Source organism: Taudactylus pleione, unplaced genomic scaffold, assembly GCF_031769625.1.
Source record: "Taudactylus pleione unplaced genomic scaffold, aTauple2 ptg000114l, whole genome shotgun sequence".
In the NCBI taxonomy this organism is placed as follows: domain Eukaryota; kingdom Metazoa; phylum Chordata; class Amphibia; order Anura; family Myobatrachidae; genus Taudactylus; species Taudactylus pleione.
This window is the reverse complement of record NW_028284516.1, coordinates 6270379-6294058: the sequence shown is the minus strand read 5'-3', so window position 1 is coordinate 6294058 and position 23680 is coordinate 6270379. Positions and strand designations below refer to the sequence as shown.

At 45.1% G+C, this 23680-nt stretch overlaps 1 protein-coding gene across 1 annotated transcript in view; it reads left to right on the top strand.

The window, feature by feature from the left end:
* OSGIN2 (oxidative stress induced growth inhibitor family member 2) overlaps positions 1-22158 on the top strand; it is a 28072-nt gene extending 5914 nt beyond the window's left edge. Inside the window, exons 2-6 of the mRNA XM_088471519.1 lie at positions 12092-12230; positions 15099-15235; positions 15765-15956; positions 16450-16541; positions 18389-22158. Of these exons, the coding sequence (XP_088327645.1) occupies positions 12164-12230; positions 15099-15235; positions 15765-15956; positions 16450-16541; positions 18389-19433 (1533 nt within the window). The 5' untranslated portion in view covers positions 12092-12163 and the 3' untranslated portion in view covers positions 19434-22158. The remainder of the gene's footprint in view (positions 1-12091; positions 12231-15098; positions 15236-15764; positions 15957-16449; positions 16542-18388) is intronic.
* The last annotated feature ends 1522 nt before the right edge of the window (positions 22159-23680 follow it).

The window sequence follows — 23680 nt, the reverse complement described above, 5'->3', positions numbered from 1 at the left end:
GGGGTATTCTGCCGTTAGTTGGCACCCTGCTTTTAACTATTGGTATTTTAGCCCCACAATCTTTGACTGGCTATGATGGACCATGCCCACATCGAGCTACACAGCACTGCTGTAATTGTTGCTGTAGTACACGCAGTGATTCTTTTGTCATTCAGCTGAATATATTTTCATCCTTTGCCCCCTGACTTCAAAACCTGGCTATGCTATGACTAGGTCCAAAAATGAAGCCAGGAAACCGGTTTTAATAATGTTCCATCTCTGCATAGCCCACATTTCCATTGCTCTTTACCTAGATGAGAACGTACCGATACAGCTCCGTTATGCAAACTCTCATGCATTCAATCCTTTATCAGGCTCAGTGTGGGCATTCAGAGGAGAGCTAAGTGTAATTTAGCATGGCCATTACGCTCACCTGACACTTCTCTTGGCATGAAGGTGGACCACCTAGACCAGGCCTGGCCAACCTGTGGCCCTCCAGCTGTTGTGAAACTACAAGTCCCAGCTTGCATTGCCTGCTGAACGGTGAGTGAGTATGCTGGGACTTGTAGTTCACAACAGCTGGAGAGCCCAGGGATGGCCAGGCCTGACCTAGACCATCACTCCAGGGCCTTGTGGTGCCACTACTAAAATAGATCTCTCCTCTAGAAACGGCTGTAGGATCCTATATACAGCAGTATGCCCGAGGATCCCTCACTTGGTGGTCATACAAAACACTCGTAACTACGTTATGTGTGTTCCGCAGAGGCACACAGAGGGGTTTATCCTATATACCAGGAATAAAAGGGATTGTTATTTGTGTTTTGCTAGAAACCTTCAGAGACCAGAACAGTTTAAACCTTTTGAGCTGTGAGAAGAGTGCAGAGGATAACATGATTGCTGAGAGAGGCGGCGATTTGGGACATACTCCCTCTGAGCATATTGGCCTCTTATAAGCTATTAATAAAATGTTTCCTGAACAAACTCATCTGTTCTAGTTAATAGAATGTGACTCTATAATATGTGCTGTACTTCTGCATCTCTGTGTATCTCCACTAAAGGTGATTTCTGTCCAGTATTTTTAAATATAGAAGAATGAAACTCAAAACATAGAGCCTGGATCTCGGATAATACAGCCCCACCTCTTGGAGTAGGCATGGAGACATAAGTCACCCATAGTTTTATTATTTTACACAACACTCTTAAGCTATAACTTAACTAATAAATAAGACACAGACAACTGTATAGAATTGGTAAAAGAGGTCACAGCCAAATTTATTATATGAAATTAGAATTGTTAATTAATTAGTCCTGGTGGCGAAAAAGCAGTGCTACCTCGGTCCACAGCTCATAATTAATTGATCGCTTTACCAAGATGGGGTGGAGTTTTTCTCCACCCCCTGCGCAAGCTATCCTGGGTAGAACCCCCCCCCCCCCCCTTAACTAGCATAGTGCTGCCCCCTCCCTAGGATGTGAAGACCTGGTTCTCCCTTAAGGTAGCAACCAACTCGCTTTTTTCAAATGGGGAATGCTAGCCAAGCTCTGCTGCGCTAAATTGAGCCACCAAGGAGCACTGCTTTCCGCCAACAACGTGGACAAAAAAGGAATGGCCACGTAACGCCACCAAAGAAAAAACACAGCCCCTACTAACTATTCCAGTGAGGCTAGAATGTCAGAGACAAAAAACCCTAAACCTTCCTCAGTGAGGTGCACTCCATCTGGCCTATATAAATGTGCCTCCTCATATCGAAGACGAGGGTGCTTGATAGCACGCCCGCCCAAGCCAACCACAAACCGAGAGACTGCAGCATTCAGCTTCCTTCTTACTCTGTCTAGGGCCGCCCCACCTTGTGTACCTCGCCAGAACCTCCTTGGAATCATCTCAGACCAGCAAAGTTTAACCAGTGGCCAACGCTCTGCTACTAATTTCAAATCCCGCTTAATGGCAATGATCAATTCCAATCCTTTACACGTGCCAAGGTCATTACCACCAAGTGCACGACCAGACAGTCAGGGGTCCCCCACTTGCTCTCTGACTGCCATAGCAGGTCCAAAAGGCCGCTCCACCTAAAACCTCTCAACCCTATCCAACGGACCTTAAAAGGGGCTAACCTGGCCCCATTATGCCTGCTAGCCCAGTAAACAAAAGAATGCCCAACAATCCACACCCGGCAATCTTTCTTCAAAAAAAAACCTGTGATGGGAAAAAAACGTATAACATAACATTAATAATTTTGAATTAAACAAAACTTAAAACCATAAGGAAAACATGGAAGGGGAAAAACTGAGTTGTCTAGGTGACCCAGATGGAGGTGAACAACACCAAACCTCTTTCTTTGAGGGCAAAGGTGAAAAGAACTCCAATCCCCCCTAGCGGCGGGTAGCATAAGGCACTGGGTTTCCTAAATAACAAACTCGCCAGGGGCGCCACTACTTCTGTAACTTATCGCCCCTTATATAACCCTTATAGGCTGAAGACTTCCATCTACCCAAGTGCTTGATTGCCTCCACGGAAGAACCTGATGCGGCAGCGCAAGTTGCCGCCCCAATCCTAAACAAATGGGTGCCGTACTCTTCAGTCGGCACATCCAAAGCTATCAAGCATCTATTGAAAACTCTTGCAAACTGTAACCTAGATAGGGGGGAAAGATCTTCATGAATAAGCCATTGAGCTCCCCCTTTTGGACGCTGCTGATTATATTTGTTGGCTAGAGCGACCGGGCAGATGCTCCACTCAGGGTGCGAGGGAACAGAAGTCCAACGCCCCCGGCCCATCTGATCCGTTTTTGATTTCTGTATTTTTAACAGTATGGCACTTTCTTGAACTACAACATTACAGAGAAGCAACCCTGAGTTGACTGATGCTTTATTTTTTGCCACTAACTCCCCAACCCATAAAGCGCCAAAAAATGCCAGCGCAAAAGCCAAACTAAACAAATTTGCCTCGAATTCACCTTTAGCTACTCCTGAGACTGCCAAAACTAAATCCCTCAACATACACACATCTATTGGCCTACGGGAATCGGCCGGAGTCGCCTGTTCCCTCTCCCAGCCTCTCATTGCTTTAGTAATGATGAATGACTTCGTAGGATCATTCAACCCATACATTCGCGAGAAGTATGAAATGCCAGCTAAGGCGCCAGACATAGAAGCTTTTGAACGACCACTCTCATGCCCTTGCCACACAAATTCAGACATACTGACATGCAGCTCCTTACCCTTCTCAGAATTTGCAAGAAAAACCTGCCATTCATTCCAAGCCGTGGAAAAAGATTTCAACGTGCATGGCGCGAGTGCTCTCAAAGCGAGTCCTTCGATGCCGGATTTATGATCTGCCAGACAAAATCAGGACAAGGCAAACCATGAATCCTGGCAGCCGGTGCCAATGACCTAAACCTCCCCCACTGGAACCGAGACAAAGCATCCGCTATCTCATTCTCCACACCAGGAACGTGCCTGGCCCTAAAATCAATGTTTCTCAACAGACAGACGAAAACTAAATGCCTGAGCACTTGGGGGTAGAACGACCTCTGATTGTTAATGGCTTGGACCACCCCCAAGTTATCGCACCAAAATACTATTCTCCTATTGCTAAACTTTGAAGCCCAGAGCTCCACCGCTACCACAATTGGAAATAGCTCCAACAGGAGCAAATTGCGAGTCAAACCCTCCCAATGCCACGAATTGGGCCAAACTTCAGCGCACCATTCCCCGCCAAAAAATGCTCCAAAACCTAATGACCCTGACGCGTCTGTGAACAATTGAAGTTCGTGATTGGCTACAGACGAAGCGAGCCAAATGCGAACCCCATTAAACTCTCGTAGGAATCTTAACCAAACCTTAAAGTCTTCCCTCATGTCCGCTGAAAGGCGGACCAAGTGGCAAGCTTTTTTAACGCCGGCAGAGGCACGCTCCAGCCTGCGACAAAAAACCCTACCCATGGGAATGACGCGACAAGCAAAATTCAGCAAACCTAAAAGCGACTGCAGTTGCTTCAGAGTTATTTTCTTAACTGATGTAAAATGCAATAACAACTCGCTGATCCTCTGCACCTTATCACAGGGGAGCCTGCATAAACCCAACTCAGTGTCGATTTCAATACCGAGGTAAGATAAACTAGTAACTGGGCCCTCCATTTTTTTGTGTGCAATGGGAACCCCCATTGAACCAAAAAGCGCCTTGATTGAAAAAAGCAGGTCACTGCAGACTGCGCTATCGGCCGGCCCTATTAAAAGAAAATCGTCAAGATAATGAGCGACGCCTGCATGGCCAGTGCCTGCTTGTAGACACCACTGCAAAAAGGTGCTAAAACACTCAAAAAAGGAACAAGAAATAGAACAGCCCATGGGCAGACACTTGTCTATGTAAATTGAATCACCAATCCGAAAGCCCATGTACTTAAATGATTCGGGATGCAAAGGGAGCAACCTGAAGGCCGATTCAACATTGATCTTTGCTAACAGAGCACTTTACCAAACTCCCGCACAATACCAAGTGCATCCTCAAACGACTGGTATGTGACACTGCAATCGCTCGGATCTAAAGCATCATTAACTGACCCTCCTTCCGGGTAAGACAAGTGCTGAATTAACCTGAACTTTCCTTGCTCCTTTTTTGGGACCACGCCTAATGGGGAAATGCAAAGATTTTCCAGAGGCGGAGAGGCAAAAGGGCCACACATACGCCCCAAATTCAGCTCGACCTCTATTTTTTCCGCGACCACCTCTGGAAAATCCCTAGCTGACTTAAGATTTCTTTTAGCTACAACCATAACTGGACGAACCAACGGTAACCTAAAACCCTCCCTAAAACCCTGTAATAGGAAGGCCGCTTCCTCCATAAGAGGATAACGCCTCAACCAGCGCTCCAAGACTTCCAATCTTATTGGCGACGCAGCTTTTATTTAGCACCTGTACGCTGGTTCTTTTTTCCTGCTGCGATACCCCCGGAATGATTGCATTCCTTTGCTGCATGACTTCCCCTACAAAGCATGCACACGTGCCGGTAGCGGCAACTGGCTCCTCTGCTACACTGGGCATTATTAAACGCGTAGCACTTCCCCTTGCCTCTCGTATTAAATCCGGGGCGGGCCGGAAAGGGATGTTTACGCCCCACCGTAGGCTCGACCGTTGATCGGGCTTGCTGCGTAACTTCCAGCCACACCTCAACATCCTTAAACCCAAAACTAAAAACTTTCTGGCCATCCTGTTTTTTCCTAAAAAGTTCATCATACTGTCTCCAAACATTATGCCCAGCTGCAACCTGCATACCCTGGACTAAATGTAGGTACTTCAGCACATTCAGACATTCAGCTGGGCGTGTCTCGATATAACAGGCAGCAAACACATATAGGGCCTGATTCAGACCCACTCGCGAGTGGCTGTCCGCTCGCAAGTGGGTCGATGGTCTGCACTGCGCATGACGGAGGGAGCTCCGTCGTGCGCATGCGCGAGACGCGACGAGCGAAGGACTTTCCTTCGCTCGTAGTGTCTGATCAAAGGGGGCGTGCTGTCGATGTTGATTGACAGCACGCCCCCTTTGGTAGGCGTGCCGGGGGCGTGCCTGCCAGACGGAGGCGTTCCCAAGGGAACGCCTACCGTCAGAAGCCGGCCCCACTGACATCACTAGTGATGTCAGTGGGAGTGATTTTGGCTCTGATAGAGCCAAAATCACTCCTGGCCTTGCGGTTGAGAAACTCAACCGCAGGCTTCTGCTCGCAGTGGCGATGGTCAAGACCATCGCGACCATCATCCTGCACGCTCGTATATGCTGTGGGTGGTGACCCACAGCTATACGAGCGTCCAGGAGGACGCTCCATATTTATGGAGGTGGGCCCTGATTCAGAGCGAGCGCTCTGGTCAGAGCGTCCGGCTCTGAATCAGGGCCATATTCCAGTCAGCCAATTCTGATAGCTCCTCCTGGCTTCCTCTGCTGCTACTCCCCCCTTTTTTGCTGTGTCTAATGCCTTCTTAGCGTCATGAGTAATGGCGAACATGTCGACATAACGACCCTTACGAATTCGCTCTCTGATTTTGGACCGAACTCCTCTTAATATTGCAGTGTTGGAGCAATGGACCGCATCCCCTGAAGCGTCTGGAACCGAGCTAGCCGCTAAACTACTCGCTCTTTTGGGACTCCTGCCTTTTCCCTTCAACTGTTGCACAAAATATTTCATGAGCTTGCGCGGCCTCTCCTCCAGAACTAGAGGAGTCCGAAGACTCATCAGAATGTGAAAGCTGCGCAATTGAAGGTACTGTAACACTCCTCTCACCTGATCCAGACGCCGACGGGACCTCGGGCGTACCCCTGGAGGAGGAGGCTTACATCAGTGACGACCTCCCTTGAAGTTGACGCGGATGCCAAGGGTTGAACTAATGAAACCTGCGGGCTCGAGACATTCGGATTAGTAGTTGAAGCAGAGGGAGGACCAATAGCAATAGGCGCAGGGGGGGGGCACTGCACTGGGGAAGTTAATGAGGAACTTGTAGGAGGGGGAGGGGGGGCGCAGAAGAAAGTGGTAGGGGCGGCGCTGGTGCAGGGAAAGATTGACCCTCTGCTGTGTTTGATGGCAAGGGCGGGGGAGGGGATTGTGGAAGGGGGGGTTGGCACACCAGCTGCTGGCATACATGCTGCTCAGGAATGAACTGAACCTGTTGGGGCATGGGCGCAAAATTGCCCGGGGCAGAAAAGAACTGCTGGGGAAAAAACCCAGGCGCTTGCGCGTATGAGTTAGGGTAAAAATTGCTGGAGCCAGCAACCTGGGCCCAGAACCATAAGGGGTTGCCCTATCTGCGCACATGACCTAGTGAAATGAATAAAAGGGGGTTGCTGCAAAGCATCTGCAGGCAAGCTAGCCTGACTCCTATTATAGGCCTGCGCCCTAGGCGCTGAGGCAAACCCCGGTCCTCCTGTCCCTAGGGCAGAGAGGGGGGAATCAGAGGAGGTGAAAACCTCCTCATCTAAAATGGCCACCGGGGGCGTGGCTAGCGGCCGGGGACGCCCTGCCTGCAATCCCCCTAACCCCCTGGGCCAAAATATTTTGGGGGGGGTCCCTAGAGCGACCGCCGGACCTGGCGGGTTTATAAAATCGGGGCTGCCCGCCGCTGTAGTCGGAGCGGCGGGCGGGAGCTGGGGCCCCGCGCAATCTAAAATGGCCACTGGGAAGATGTCACTGTGCGGGGAAGCCGGGGCGGGCAGCCCCGCTAACGTCCGGCGGGGACAACAGCCGGGGGGTGCTGGGTGCGCTCTCCCCGCACCCCCGGCCAACCAAGCCCGGAGGCCGGATGGCTAAGGGGGCGGCGGGAGCGGGGCGGCGGAGGTGCCAGTCACTGCGGCTGCAGCGGCGGGCGGGCGGGAGGAGAGGGCCCGCGCGCGCTGTGGACATGCGCGCACTCCGGGCAAGAGGAGAGGCGGCGACCGCTAATGGTCTGGCGGCCTCCGCAAGGCGGCGGGGAGGGGGGGGCATTTCTGCGGGGACGGGGCCTCGTGCTGCACACAGTTGGGGGGGGGAGGAGGGTTTGGGATAACAGGAGATAGAGGAAAGGAAGAAAAGAGAAATAGGGTGATAGAGAGAAAGGCTATGTTAAAAGGGGACAGAATGAAAAAAAGAAAAAGATATGAAAAAAAAATGCTTATGTGAAGAATGAACTGCACACTATAGCTGCTGAGTACTTGTCACTCTGATCTCAAAATGGCAACAGGCAGTTGACTCCTCCTCCAGCCTTAAAATACAAATGCTAAACCCCGCCTCGACGGAGCAGCTAATGGGCTAACCAAATAATGATTGGCAACTGACCTCAACCAATTACAAACTATCAACGAAAACCAGCTCTAACTAGTACTGTACCAAAATAAAAAACAGTGTGCTTAAATCTTCTCAAGCTTATTCAAGCATTCGAATATTTTTATCACCCAGTCAGGGCACTTTCCCTTACACACTGCATAGGCAGCCAGTGGTGATTTTTGACGTGCCATGGGGGTGGGGGGGGGGGGGGGGGGGGGGACAACTGGTATGCGTTTACAAAAATACCCAAAAGACCGTCTAAAGTCAGGTTTTTTTAATGTAGAGACCTCATTTTGTTATTTAATTGTAATAAGTGTCTGTCTACCTCCTGGTGGAGCGTTGCACATCCCCTGCTCTCACCAGCACTGGTGACAGACTACACCAGGGATACCACACAATGGATTACTTACAGCATGTATGTGGCTGGATGGCGGCATGTGACATGTGAGGGCCGGTCACTAAGACTGATCATCAACGGCGTGCCAATGCCATCTCAGCAGTATGGAAGCTGAAGGGGAGAGATGAGTGGTGGGAGAGACCTGGTGTAATTTGTAGACGTCTAAATGATGAGCGGTACCCTCACATTAGCCAGTTGCTCAGAGATGGGCCAACAGGCTAATTTGGAGGGTATGAGTTGAGATGGTGAATAAATTAGGAGGGGTGTGGCGGTGTAAGAAAAGAACTGGGGAGGGGGAGAGAGTGAAAGAATGGGGAGAGTGAGCAGTGGGTGGGATAGGAGAGAGAGATCATGGGGGGGATAATAGGTGTAGAGGGGAAGAGAGAGGAGGGGGTTGGGTGGGGAAGAGTCAGATCTCTGTGTGGGAGGACAGAGAACGGAGGGGGGACCTGCAATGCCACCTACTATAATAACCAGCGACCTTGCGAATGACAGGTGTACAGTACTAGTCAGAAAATCGCCAATGAAGGCAGCCATGAAATATCACTATAAGGAAGGTGGGATATTCTAGAGGCACTTTCAATGGCTGCAGACGCCTGAATATATTCATCCTGCAAAATGGCTTCCCTCACCATATGTATGCGATAGGTGCACTTTTAGTATTGATCGGGAATGATGTTGCTGTATGATTTATACTGTTAAGAAATAACATGTGAAAGTAATCAGTATACATCTGTCACTTTTTTGAAAGCATTACTCACGGTGTAAGAAAGCTGTTTAACGTATCCCTTTTGAATGCAGGCCAGAAAAACAATTTGCTTTTAATTAAATGTGAAACTTTATAGTGGTTCAGTTTGAGAATTAAAATGTCCAGCTATTTCAAAAAACCTTGCCTGTTCTACAGAAGTTCCCCCTTCCCCCTGTGTTAACCTGTGGAATGAAAGAACTAATGGTTTTCTAAAAGTGATCCCTACACAACACTTGTGAGAGAGATCTCATTAGATTATTGCCTCAGAAATGCACATACAGGATAACTAGGCCAGGCAGACAGCTGCAATGCACTATTCAGTATTCCTACAGATGTTTTCTCATATATACTTTCCACAGTTGCGCCAAGTGGCCCTTCTTGGCGCGTCAGGTCCCGTGCAACTGTTGCGTCTTTTTCATGTTACTGAGGGGCATATGTATCAAAGCTTGATGTGAGATAAAATTGTGAGATATATATCACCAACCAATCAGCTTCTAACTTACATTTTGCAGGTTGTGTTTAAGAAATGATAGTTTGGAGCTGATTGGCTGGTGATATATATTTCACAATTTTATCTCACATCAAGCTTTGATACATATGGCCCAAAGTCTCTGAATCTGTATATAAAGTGCTACAATGCAGCGGCTGTGGCTTTTTTCCACGCCACGTTCCATTATGTTTCATTTACAGACACCGTTGCACACAGATATACAAGTGTCAAATATCAAATTAATCAGCACAGTGTCCTGGTGCGTGTCAGTACATCGCATTGCGATTAAGATGCATTTTCAGGTGAAAAATTCCCGGCGCTATCACCACATGGCGTATTAAGGCTGGATGTATACGGAGGCATCTGTATATCGCAGGTCTGCACTTCTATGGCGGATCTGGTCACCTTCCATAAAGCCATACCAGCTTGAAGTTCTGAATTGAATGTTTAATGTGTGTATTTCCCTTCTATGCTATAATCTATGTAGGTTCCGGGTTCCAGCCACATAACACTGTTGGAGGGGGGGCAGAATTATATTGTTGCTCCGATCGGGTGCAAGTGTTGCAGACAACCCATAACCTATCGCAGTTTTTGCGCCCAAAAGCACAAAAAGTTGAGCCACGTCTAAAGGCCTAGTTAGAGCGCCAAAATGATGAACTTTTTGCAGATTTTTGCTCGCCACATTAGGAGGGTGCAACCAGAAATCTGGGAGCCCACGGTTCTTGTGCCCGATTCGACCAACAATTGAATTGCTCTGTCGGGCGCCCAAACAACAATTGAATTGGACACCATTCGGGAAACGTACGTCATATCAAAATCCCTTTCCTGGTTTCCACGGGTGTGATTGCTCCATTTGACAAGCCACAGGGGCTTTAAAGTACAAGATATTTGAGCCATATACAGATGTGTCCACATACATCTTCCCTCCATGCGCTACAAGTCACATTAAACAGAACGTGTGAGCATTGTGTAACCCGGTAGTGCCGAGCGTCTTTTCTTGCGACTTTTTACCTTCAAATGCATCTAACTTGCAAAGTGATGCGAATACGACGCTCAAGCAACTGTAACGTAGCATTTCACATGTAGATACACCTAGATACATATCATTTTAATCAGAAGAAGCTGGTTGTGTGTCCAATTCGCTTTGCGAATAAGATGCATTTGAAGGTGAAAAGTCACGCAGACGCTCTGCGCTGCCGAGTCACGTCACTGCATGGTAACAAATGAATGGACAGGAGGGGTCAGTTGTTATTTCTTGGGTCATTTCAAGCAAATGTCCTGCAATAGCTGCTGCAAAAATTAGTCCACACAGATGAACTAGTTGGCAGGAAGAAAGCTTCTTTGCACAAGTGAAAAGATCATTTGTATTTAGTCCTTGTGTGAGCTCTCCGGTGAAAATGCTCATAATTATCATTTTGATTAATTTAGTTGTATCTTTATTTTTTTTGCAGGAATCTCCAGATTGCACAGGAAGCCCTGTAGCTATCTGTATATTAAAACACTGCAGTTCATTGTGTATGGGACATAACTTTTTTTTTTTTTTAAACATCTAAAAAGTTACCACCGCCTGTAGTGTTTTGTAGACTTTCAAAGTCCATCTACGGAAGGTCCATTGTCACGTATTCTAATAATCCAAGGAAAGACTGGTGTCCCTCTACCTATATTGATTATGGGGTATATTCACATATCCTGCAGAATTCTATGTGTATGTATGTATGTATGTATATGTGTTACCCGACGAAAGTGCCACAAACATATAGGCACTGAAACGTTGCCAATCACCTTCTGCTTTCTGAGAGCCTATTTAAGACGTGTGTGTGTGTGTGTGTGTAAAATATATATATATATATATATATATATATATATATATATATATATATATATTCCAAAGGAAAGAATGGTTGATTTGTATTGTTTTTATGATGCACAGTTTGAAACCAGGTGGAACTCAGGAGCACCAGTTTGAAACCAGGTGCTCCTGGGCAGAAAACTGCTATCTGCATAATGTAGTTTCGAGCACAGTTGGTGCAGGAGAGCTGTGTCATGAGAATAAACAAAACTCTGCCTGATGTTAGAAATACATTACAGAAAAGTATAGGGGCCTATGTGCTAAGCTTTAGAGAGAGATCAAGTGGATGGAGATAGATGGATCTATGTACTAAGCCTGGGAGAGAGAGATAAAGTATCAACCAATCAGCTCCTGTCACTTTTCAAACACAGCCTGTAAAGGGACAGGAGTTGATTGGTTGGTACTTTTATCTCCATCCACTTTATCTCTCTCAAACGCATAGTACATAGACCCACAGAAAGAAGTCGGGGAGATAAAATGATGTGCATAGTAAAAGTTGCAGGATGGTGTCGCCAGTAAATTAGTTGTGAGTATGGATTGTGCCTAACAACATAAACTGTGGTATAGAAAAATGTAGAGGTTTTAAAACTACTCCACAAGTTTTCTAATCCGATAAGCCCAGGTCACTCTCAGTCAGTGTATTGATCAACTGCCATTGTGCATGGTTTAGTACATACACCCTACAGAGAAGAGAATTACGGATTATAACTGGAATTCCAGGGTCACTTAATAAACTTATTAACTCTTTTACATGCTGGATCCTAAACAGATCTATAGGCACTGTTGCACATGAAACTAAGGATCAGATGCAGCCTATAATATATGACATAACGCCTTTTTCTTCACAGAGGTGACCCTTAAAGAGGAAGACTGTGACTCGCTAACTCAGCATTGCAGCAATAATATTGCATCCTTTAGCTATGCCATTAGCAGAGGAAAATACTCTATCCGGGGACCCTCCGCCGACTCTTCCAGTGGTTATTATAGGTAAGTTGTATTCTGTACTAGGAGTGTATTCTTGTTCAAGTTGGCAGTAACCATCAGAAGCAACTTTTGAGTGGCAAAATGACTTTGCCTTTTTCATTTTTAAGACTTGGAGGCTTGAATCAATGTCTGTATTTAATTAGTAAAGCGCATCGGTCTCCTACCTTCATTAGAGGCAGCCATTCAGTGGGCTTGGCTAATAATCAACCTATTAACTCATTAGAAACTAGTGTCCCATCAGTCAGGAATGACACTAGTTTTGAGAATGACACTAGTATTGGTTTTCACAAAGTCTGCTGCTTCAGTTTTTATGATGGCAATTTGCATATACTCTAGAATGTCATGTCAAGTGATCAGATGAATTGCAATTAATTACAAAGTCCCTCTTTGCCATGACTATGAACTTAGGGCCTTATTCAGACCTGCTCGCGAGCGGGTCGATGTTAGGCCACTGCGCACGCCGGAGCCGGCTCCGATGTGCGCATGCACGAGACCCGGCAAGAGACGGGCTCTCCGTCGCTCCGGGTCTCGCACCAAAAGGGGGCGGCTGTCAATTTTGATCGACAGTTCGCACCGTTTTGGAGGCGTGGCGTGGGGGTGGCTTCACAAACTGAGGCGTTCCCATGCGAACACCTGCCGTTTGTGAGCGGCCTCACCAGTGATGTCAGTGGGAGAGCTTTCGGCTCTATTAGAGCCAGAAAATCTCTGGGGCGAGCGGCCAGGAGGCTGCTCCAAAAAAAAAGAAAAACTCCCTGATTCAGAGCGAGCGCTCTTTCAGAGCGTCCGGCTCTGAATCAGGGCCTTAATCCCAAAAACAACATTTCCACTGCATTTCAGCCGTGCCGCAAAAGGACCAGCTGACATCATGTCACCATTAACACAGGTGAGAGTGTTGATGAGGACAAGGCTGGAGATCGCTCTGTCACGCTGATTGAGTTATGGTGCATACACACGGGAATTTACAACGATAACTATATTGTTTGATCTCCCGGGTGTCCTGGACGAACGATATCGATTACCCAGCACACATTGTACCTACCAACGACCCGCGTTCAATGATCACGGGCCCTATAGTAACTTTCTCGATATCCAGCAAGTTGACCTGAATGCACGGGCGATGATCAATATTGACCATACGTGCCCGTGCATCCCCGGTTGTTGGTGAGTTTGTAGGATCCTAAAAATTATCGATTTAAACGATAACATCGCTCAAATTGCTCATTTTAAATCGCTCCGTGTGTGTACGCACCATAGAATAACAGACTGGAAGCTTTAAAAGGAGGGTGGAGCTTGAAATCATTGTTCTTCCTCTGTTAACCATGGTTGCCTGCAAGGAAACCTGTAAAGTCATTATTGCTTTGCACAAAAAGGGCTTCACAAGCAAGGATATTTCTGCTAGTAAGATTGCACCTAAATCAACTATTTATCGGATCATCAAGAACTTCAAGGAGACAGGTTCAATAATTGTGAAGAAGGCTTCGGGGTGCCCAAAAACATCCAGCAAGCGCCAGGACCGTCTCCTAAAATTGATTCAGCTGCGGGATCGGGGCACCACCAGTGCAGAGCTTGCTCAGGAATGGCAGCAAGCAGGTGTGAGTGCATCTTCACGCACAGTGAGGCGAAGACTTTTGGGGGATGGCCTGGTGCAAAGAAAAACATCAGGGACAGACTAATATTCTGCAAAAGATACATTGGACTACTGAAGACTGGGGTAAAGTTATTTTCTCTAATGAATCCCCTTTTAGATTGTTTGGGGCATCTGGAAAAAACGCTTGTCCGGAGAAGGAAAGGTGAGCGCTACCATCAGTCTGTCTTGCCAACAGTAAAGCATTCTGAGACCACTCATGTGTGGGGTTGCTTCCAGCCAAGGGAGTGGATTCACTCACAAAGAACACAGCTATGAAGAATGATGCCAAAACATTCTCCAAGAGCAACTTCTCTCAACCATCCAAGAACCGTTTGGTGATGAACAATGCCTTTTCCAGCATGATGGAGCACCTTGCCATAAGGCAAAAGTGATAACTAAGTCGCTCTGGGAACAAAACATCGAAATTTTGGGTCCATGGCCAGGAAACTCCCCAGACATTAAGACTTGTGGTCAATCCTCAGGAGGTGGGTGGACAAACAAACACCCACAAATTCTGACAATTTCCAAGCATTGATTAGGCAAAAATGGGCAGCCATCAGTCAGTATTTGGCCCAGAAGTTATCATTATCATTTATTTATATGGCGCCACAAGTGTTCCGCAGCGCCTTACAAAATATATAAACAATTACGTGACCAAAGACTTACAGTACAGTACAACAGAAGGCAGGACAATGACATGGATAATATACATTGCTACATTAGCAACCATAACACCCACATAAGCAGCAGAGCATAAGCAACCAAGTGTTAGGTGCCCTAGTGGGGAGTAAGGAGAAGATGAAAGTAAAGTAGGGAGAACCACAAGAGGATAGAGGGCCCTGCTCATAAGAGCTTACATTCTAAAGGGGAAGGGCAGACAAACAGGCGAGACACAGATGGTTGACAGCATGCCAGGGCGAATTGCAGGTCTTGAAAAAGGGTCAACACTGCAAATATTGACTCTTTGCATAAACTTAATGTAATTGTCAATAAAAGCCTGTGACACTTATGAAATGCTTGTCCATAGTAACATCTGACAAAAAGGTCTAAAAGCACTGAAGCAGCAAACTTTGTGAAAACCAATACTTGTGTCATTCTCAAAACTTTTGGCCATGGCTGTATGTGGTATGCCTAATGTCACTGCAAAAAGAAATAATTGGTGGCAGTATATTGACAGAAATTTTCTATTTACTTTGAACATCTTTTTTGCTTGTACTACTTGTGCTATGCATTATCCATTGCAGGAAATGGCCCGTCTGGTATCTGTCTGTCGTACATGCTGTCGGGGTACAGACCACATTTGTCGCCTGAGGCCTTGCATCCAAATCCTATTCTCCACAGCAAGTTAGAGGAAGCGAGGCATCTGTCTATCCCTGAACAGGTACATGCACCAATTGTCCCTGCCCACAATTATTTTTTATTCTCTCTCTCGCGCTCTGTCTCTATATCTATCTATATATATATATATATATATATATATATATATATATATATATATATATATAATTTTTATTTTTTTTATTTTGAACGGCTCCACATAACTGTGTAAATAACATTTGCAATAGCTGATCCTCTCTTGCCACAGCGCATGCAGAATTGGAAAATTTCAGGTCTGTGCTTGTAGTGCAGCACTAATAAAAGGGAATGCAACTTGTTGTAGGCTAACAGGAGGAGGAAGAAAAGACGGGGAGGGTGTGTTTGTTAACATTAGGAAGAATACTTGAGTGCGACATACTAAAGTCTATATTGTATGACTTTTTCCCAGTATAGAAACCAGAGTAATGTGGAATAATGTAGCTCTGACAGCTCAATACAGCTGCAGTTAGCAGTATTCTCCCCTGCATTCCAAATGCCATAAATACTTTAATGTACATCTTAGATTTGTTCTTTGTTTCAATGTTTCATTCCAGGATTTGGAATACTTGTCGGAAGGGCTGGAAGGTCGCTCGTCTAACCCTGTAGCCGTGTTGTTTGACACCCTACTTCATCCGAATGCTGACTTTGGGTATGATTACCCATCTGTTCTGCAGTGGAAACTAGAGCAGGAACACTATATTCCGCATATTGTACTAGGCAAGGGGCCACCCGGCGGAGCCTGGCATGTAAGTAAACTTATCGTACTTAAATACATAATGGGGGTCGCTTCCACCCCAAAAAACCCCCACTATTTTATTTTTTAAAACCAGGCAGACTGCTACTCTTCAGCCCACAGGGAAAACTTGAGTCTCAGATGCTGAAAGGCCAATCTTGCCGAAACGAGGTGCATTGTACCTAACAGCACCTGGAGCTTGTAGCAGTTATTGGCTGCTGGCTATAGCTAGAACAAACAGAGAACTAGGAGCTAGTAATACTCCAGTGTGTAGATTGCTCTGGCACAGGTGCCATTGTGTTTTCCAGAACCAAGATGGAGGGAAAGTATCACTCTGGTAATCACAAAGTGTAATGGTGTAGCATTGTCTCCAGGACATCAGTATGCACCTAGTCCAATTGTATTTATCTCTATATCAGCAGAAACGTACTGAATCTGTACATGAGACGCTACCTGTTGCTGCACTTCTCATTTATATAATTCTTATTTTATTCTGTCTTTCTTAGGATATGGAAGGGTCCATGTTGACTCTAAGTCTTGGTGATTGGATGGAATTACCTGGACTTAAATTCAAAGACTGGGTCATGGGTAAAAGAAGGTGAGTTTCTGTTAATTAAAAACACCTCAATGCCTCTAAATGCTTTCATGTGCTCCAGATTCAAGTAATGAATAACTTGTGGCAATCCTTTCAATTGGACGTGACCGCGAGTAAAGCTGGCCACACACCAGGACTATATCGTTCCAACCAGCCAACTAATTGGCTGGTTGGAATGATAATCATCTAGTGTGTGGGAGTGGGAGCAAACGATAATCAGACGTTTGCTCCCACACGCTAAAAAAAAGTCCAGAACTGGTCTGTATCAAACATGTTGGATTTTCACCAAGTCATTGTTCTAGTGTAAGGGGAAAGTTCCCCCCCCCAACTGAACAATAAGTAGGCAAACACCGGTCAGCAGTGTCCGCCTGCTTTTGTCACTCACCTCTCATGACAGCCCCTCGGTACTCCTGCTGCCTCTCTGCATCGTGGCCCAGGCACCGCTAGGACTGACGAAAGGCTCCCAGCCAAAGAGCTGTGTGCTGCCTTCCATCACCCCCTTCCAGTACAGACAGCACCTGATTCACATCCCCCCCACCCCCACCCCCACCCCCACCATATTGCCAGGGGTAGTCCATACTGTCGGGCCACCCCAGTGTCAGCAGAGTAAACTCAGCAGCCGGTGAGTTTTTTTTAATTCCCCCCCCCCCCCAAAACAAAAAAAAAACAAAACACTTCAGCACTTGCTCACCTGCCGCACAACCCCCCCAGCCAGGGCAGCAGCATATTCTCCCCTGTACTATACTGCTCTAACCATGCTGCTATACTGTACTGTGCTGCCCTAATTCTTTATTATACTGCCCTGTACTGTACCTCAGACCTCCCCCCAGTACAAGTGGCACGGCACTTCCCTCTCTATGCCCTAACCTCACCCACTTGTATCCTATTTATTCAAAACATGCAGAAGTAGGCACACTCTCTGCCTACTTCTGTGACATCACAAGTTGGCTGGTCGGATAAAAAATAAGTTGCCAGGTTGGCTGAAAAGTTGGTTATATGTGTGGGGAAGAGTTTAAAGGGGCCTATCCATTTAACGACATGAAAGTCTGAGCGTCCGGCGTTCAGCCTTTCATGTCGCTGAGGTGCGGGCACCGCACTGAAAGACGATCACTGAACGTCTTCAGTGCAGGAGCCCAACCTCCCTATCTATTAACATGCCAAACCTGACGACCGTCGTCAGGATGACGGGCATGTTCAATAGATAGTCGGGGTGGGCAAGGACACAGCGTGCACGCGCATCGCTGGTCCTTGCCTGCTATCCACTTGCAGACTTTCTGCATGAACCGACCAACACCTCCCGGTGTTGGTCGCATCGTGCAGAAAGTCGGCAAATGGATAGGCCTCTTTAGTTGGACAGACAAGTTGGTCAGTTGGAGGAAAGTTGTTCTGATGTGTGGTTTATGGTACCGCTGGAATTGCAGATTTTTGTTCGCAGCTGCATACAAAAATCTACGAGTCCTGGGTGAGAAGGCCATGAGGGGGTGCTAGTTAAGCTCTCGTAGTTTGTTTCTACACCATTGTAATGGAAACTCACTCCTTCGCACCTAATTGAATTGATCCCTTTCTGTTTTTAATGATCTTTGGTACAGTTTGCTGCATACTAATTGAAGCAAAAGCATCATTTGCAAAAAGGATCATTAATATGTAAGGACTGTTTCCTACGCGTTTTTTTGTAATTTGGTTTGAAATCATGAGTTTGAGTGTGGCTTCAACTGGATATTATTTACTACTTCCATGTCCTTCTCTAATGAATTGCTATGCTAGAACTAGTTCCTTTTTAAGTGTATACTTCTTATGAGTGTAGGTGAATAAGAGATGAATTTTGATTTGTTACATTTTGTTTTTCACAGAAATGTAAAAAGTGACCGAGCTACCCCAGGAGAAGTGGCTTCCTATTACAAGCATTATGTTAAAGTAATGGGAATTCAAAGAAACTTTTTGGACAACACCTACATAACTTCTGTGGCAAAACCCTACAGAGAACAGGATAACTCAGTAAGCCATGATCCTGAAGATGTTGCATCTGAAGAACCTCACATCGACAAAGAGAACGGAGAGCCTGTGCTAAAGAAAAACTGGGAAGTTCACGGTTATCGGAGGACAGCGGATGGATCCCACCAGCCTTTTTGTCTCTTTGCTGAGGCCCTTGTTCTCGCCACAGGAACATTTGATGCACCTGCTCGGCTGGAGGTCCATGGAGAGGACCTCCCTTATGTTTCACACTCGGTTGCAGACTTTGAAGAAGCTGCGAGCAAGGGGAGGTTAAGTGGAGCAGTAGATCCAGTTTTAATTGTTGGGGCCGGGCTTACAGCAGCTGATGCTGTTTTATACGCACACAACAATAATATTCCAGTCATCCATGTTTTCCGTCGAAGACTCAATGACCCAAGTCTAATTTTTAAGCAGTTGCCAAAAAAACTGTATCCAGAATACCACAAGGTATACCATATGATGTGTAAACAACTGTATTCTGCTGCCTCCAACTTGTACCCCTCTTATACAAGTTACCCTGAGCACTTTGTACTTTCTTTCAAGCCCGATATGAAGTGTGTCCTTCAAAGTACTGGTGGACTGAAAAAGGTCCTAAAAATATCCATGGCTGTGGTCTTAATAGGCTCCCATCCAAACCTCTTTTTCCTAAAAGAACAAGGTAGAAGTTTAGGGCATCACCACAACCAGCCTATAACGTGTAAGGGTAATCCCGTTGCGGTTGACCCATTCACATACGAATCCTCCAAAGAGCCTAATCTTTTTGCCCTTGGTCCGCTAGTTGGCGATAACTTCATCAGGTTTCTTAAAGGTGGAACTCTTGCCATAACTCGCTGTTTAGAGATGCGCCAAAAGAAGAAACGGCATAGACTTGTGGAAAGTGGCAGTGAAAACAATGTGCCTTGAAGATCAGACTCCTTGTGCCTGCTGTGGGATGTTACGCTCCTGAAAAGTCCCCAACGCCCTCTTCATGATCTGCAAACATGCAGATTCCATCAGTATGTGTTTTTGCACAGTGCAATGTATTCCGTAAACTATGGCAAGACTTACATAAAAAAAACTAAAATAAAAAAGTCAGAGCTGCTTTTGTAGAAAACCCAGGATACTCTAAAAGACTAACATTGTTCCCGTGTAGCTATTTATAATTTCATACCGGTTTTTGTGTTCTCCGCATTAAATTGCGTTTTTTTTCCATGCGCTGTAAATTTAATCCATTCTAGTTAGTGGGCTGCAGATGAATGCTGTAATGGAAATCTGGGCATTCCATGTCTTACGTCAGACAATAGTATTGTTTAAAACTCTAATGTTGTGCAGTAATTGTAAAATGGGAATTCCTTTTTATATGGTCTCATTCCATAACTTGGTATAAAAGGTCACTGCTGGTTTACAGGCTAGAGCGGTATTGAAGTGCTCTTATGAAAGTTATCCTATTAATGTGATACTTTTTGTAATGTTGTTGAAACTATTGGTAATTATTATACAAGTACAAACTCTGGAAATGTACATGAAGTTTTTGCAACCACGTATTAAATGAAACGGATAAGGTTGATATCTTGGAAGTTTATACCATGCACCCTTTTTTATACAGTTGCTGTATTGCAGTGCGTATGTTTTCTAGCTTCTGCAATCCCTTTTGGGTGCAAACAACAGATACAGTTTGCACAAGTAATTCTTTATGTTGCTCACTTGATTTATTTGCATACTAATTAGATGTGTTGTAAAAGTTAGAATGCACCATAAATGAGTGCAATCGAAGTGCTGTCATTGCTGTTCCTAGCATGGTCTACTGGTAATCCTACAGGCAAGCGTCAGCATTTGTGCAGTGTATTAATGCAAAATATCTGTAAGCGTGCAGATGTTTTATTCCAAGTTGAAACTGTTAAATGCAGTCCAATATATGTGTGCATAATAAGTAACGTGTGAGTACTGATCAGGTATGTGCAAACTTACATTTATTTTTTAATTCACTGTATACCTCGTGCTGAGACTCATTAGATGCCCAACTTAAAGCATTGTCTGGTTGCACACACTTGAAGAAAATGGAACAAAAAAGGATGTCTAGGTCTTGCCAATGTTTGCCCTCACACTTTTAGTTAAATGCTCCAGCAGTTTGGAAAGAGATTTTTAAACCAGATTTAATACTGGTGTCTAATCACCTTTCTGGTTCCAGCTTTATACCCCCCTTTGTCCAAAAGCAATCTTTACATTCTCCTACATCATTCTCTTGTATATAACTAATGACCTTTTATATAAAAACTTTCCTGGGTATAGGGGGTATCCACTTAACGATTCATTTTTGTGTAATCGCTTGCAAATCGCGCATGCATCGAGCATGTTTTGGTCGGAAGCGACCAGCGATGCGTGTGCCCGCTGGTCGCTTCTGAAATCACCCGTACATGCTGGTCAACCTGACGATCTCGTCTGGTTCAGCATGTGCGGGGATGAGGGATGTGCCGGGACTGAACGAGTGAACGTTCAGTCTAGGCACATCACTAGATCTACAAACGAGAGCACGATTGCAATGTCGTAATCGTGCTCTCGTTTGTATAAGTGGTTACCCGCCTTAACTGTAGGAAAACGTGTTTTCCCTAACAGCAGCCAACAGGATTCTGTAATTGCTTTAAATTTTTAAACTGTACTGGAAAGAAATATCCGATTACCATAGTAGAACGTGCCATCTTTCCTACAATTACCTGTGTCCCACCAATAATATTTTGTATGAACATGTAGTACTTTGACCAGTTTTAAAACTACATTCAAAAATAATTCTATACAGTACCATAAAAATAACCTGGTATAAAAGTGTGACTGTATAAATGGCAAAACTGCATACATTGATTAGCCTTCACTTTGCAATCTCAAACTAGCAAATCACCTTTTAATTTCTAGTCTGCTGCTTCTACACTTTAAAAAAAAAAAAAAAAGTTTTTGTTTTTTTTTAGTTTTGAGAAGAAAATCTTCAGAACACATTTCCAGTATTGGTAGATAAATGACGCAATCCTATATTTAGACCTTTTTAATATTAAAACAAAAAACACTTCTGATCTTGCTACACTTCAAGCAGGGATGGATAACATCAGTAGGGAAAAGGCATTTTGTAGGCTAAACCGGTATTGGAGAGTGAGGCCGACCCACTTGCTAGCACAAAGTGGCGTCAACAAGGTATGAGGTGCCTAGTGATTGGTTAGGTTGCATATTGGTTGAACCAAAGCAATTGTTGCCGTCACTGTGTGGGTAATGGGTACACTGTAAGTTAGCATGTTATTACTCTTCGATTTATGAGTAATGTGTTGGCTGGTTATCATGTACATTATGCAATGAGTGGTTACAGGTTTGTCAAATGCAAGCCCAGTTTATATCATAGCTGCATTTTCTTGCACACTAGCACTTAAACTATGACTTTGTATCTAAAATAAAAAAGCACTTATTGTGTGTCATTTTAGATTGAGAAATCTTGGCGAGCCTAGAGTGTATAATGTCTGTTATAATCATTATGGTTTCTCTGTGAAACATCCATACACTACTCACACATAATGTTGTGTAAAGTTAAATCTATTCAGATGCTCTATGTAACAATTTGCTGTGCAAAATATGGTTGTTGAAATGCAACTTTATATAATGCAATATAAAATTCATATGAAGAATAACACTTCATTTATGGTCCATTTATTGTGTCCGCTTTCTCAAAGTGACCTTTGTGCAAATGGGGGGAGCAGCTGTAATAAAGAAATAATGTAACATGTATTAATCTAGAACAGAGAATGTGAGCGCTTTGTACGGGATACGTTGAAAATGCCAGCGGACGGGATCCCGGGCTCTGATATACCGACGCCGGAATCCCGACATAATGCAGACGCCGCTATCCTAAAGGCATCAGGATAGCGACATCCAGCATACCGAGCAAAGTCGCTGCAGGTACTAACTTATGCTGGGGATGAGGGTTAGGTTTAGGAGCCTCCCCACGTGGGTTTAAGGGGGTTGAGGGGGAGTGTTAGGGTACTGAACGTCCCTTGTTGGGATACTTCACCATCAGGATTCCAGCGTCTATTTCATCCGCCGGGAATCCAGCCCCAAGCCGTTTTGTACATAACCCCACAATAGGCACAATATAAGTTCATATGGATTCATCCTGCAAATTGTAAGTCCTTTGGGGTTAGTACCATAACTACATACACACTAGTACAGGGGTAAGCAGTGTGCAGTACACAAGCTGCCATGGCACTACACATCCCAACACCAGCATGCACAGACACAGTTTTGCTATTCGCCTGCCATGCTAAAACAGTAGCATGACCTGCTAGGACGTGTAGTGCCACTTGCTACAAATGTTACTAGGATGACACCACAAAACCCATATTATGTGTGTAGATGTAAATGTTGTGTACTAAGGGCAGTATACATGTAGTTACAATAAAGATCCAACTGGTCAGGACTGCCTCTAGCATTATGTAAAATGATTTTATCAAACTCCAAAGGGGTTGATTTTATAAGAGGGGGTTTCTTTATATGTTAATACCAACAAAATCTGAATTTAGAATTGTATGGGTTCTCTTATGCAGAGTACACACTATACAGATATATCTGCAGCTGATGGCCATCCATACACACTGAATGGCCTGCTTCTGCCCGCAGGTCGGGGGCGTGTCCCACCCCGCAGCTGCCGCTGTGTGCAGACCGCCCGTACACACTTGCTGATGGACTGATATGTCTGCAGACATATCTGTCCATCGGCTGTGCAGCACAGCCAATGCGATATGTCTGTGAACGATGTCACTCAGACATATCGCGGGTACAAATTGGGCGATGGGCAGCAGATCTATTGGCCGATCAATATATCTCTCAGTGTGTACCCAGCATAATGTCTGCAAACTGTTTATGAAAGACTGTGATATGGCAACAAAAGCTGTTTTAGCAGGAATGAGATGAGCCCCTGATGTCTCTAGCAGCCCAGTTATTCTCCTACCTTTTTGGATGGTGTTTTAGGTACCGTAATACCTGCATTTTAAAAGCACCGTTATTGTAATTTTTGCTCCTTACTAGGCTCAGAAAAAGGAATATTTTAATCTGCTAGGGAGAATGTTACCTTTTACAATGAGTGTGAAATCTTACATTAATTTCAGTGGAGTCTGCAACTGTGTTTTTTTTTTTTTTAT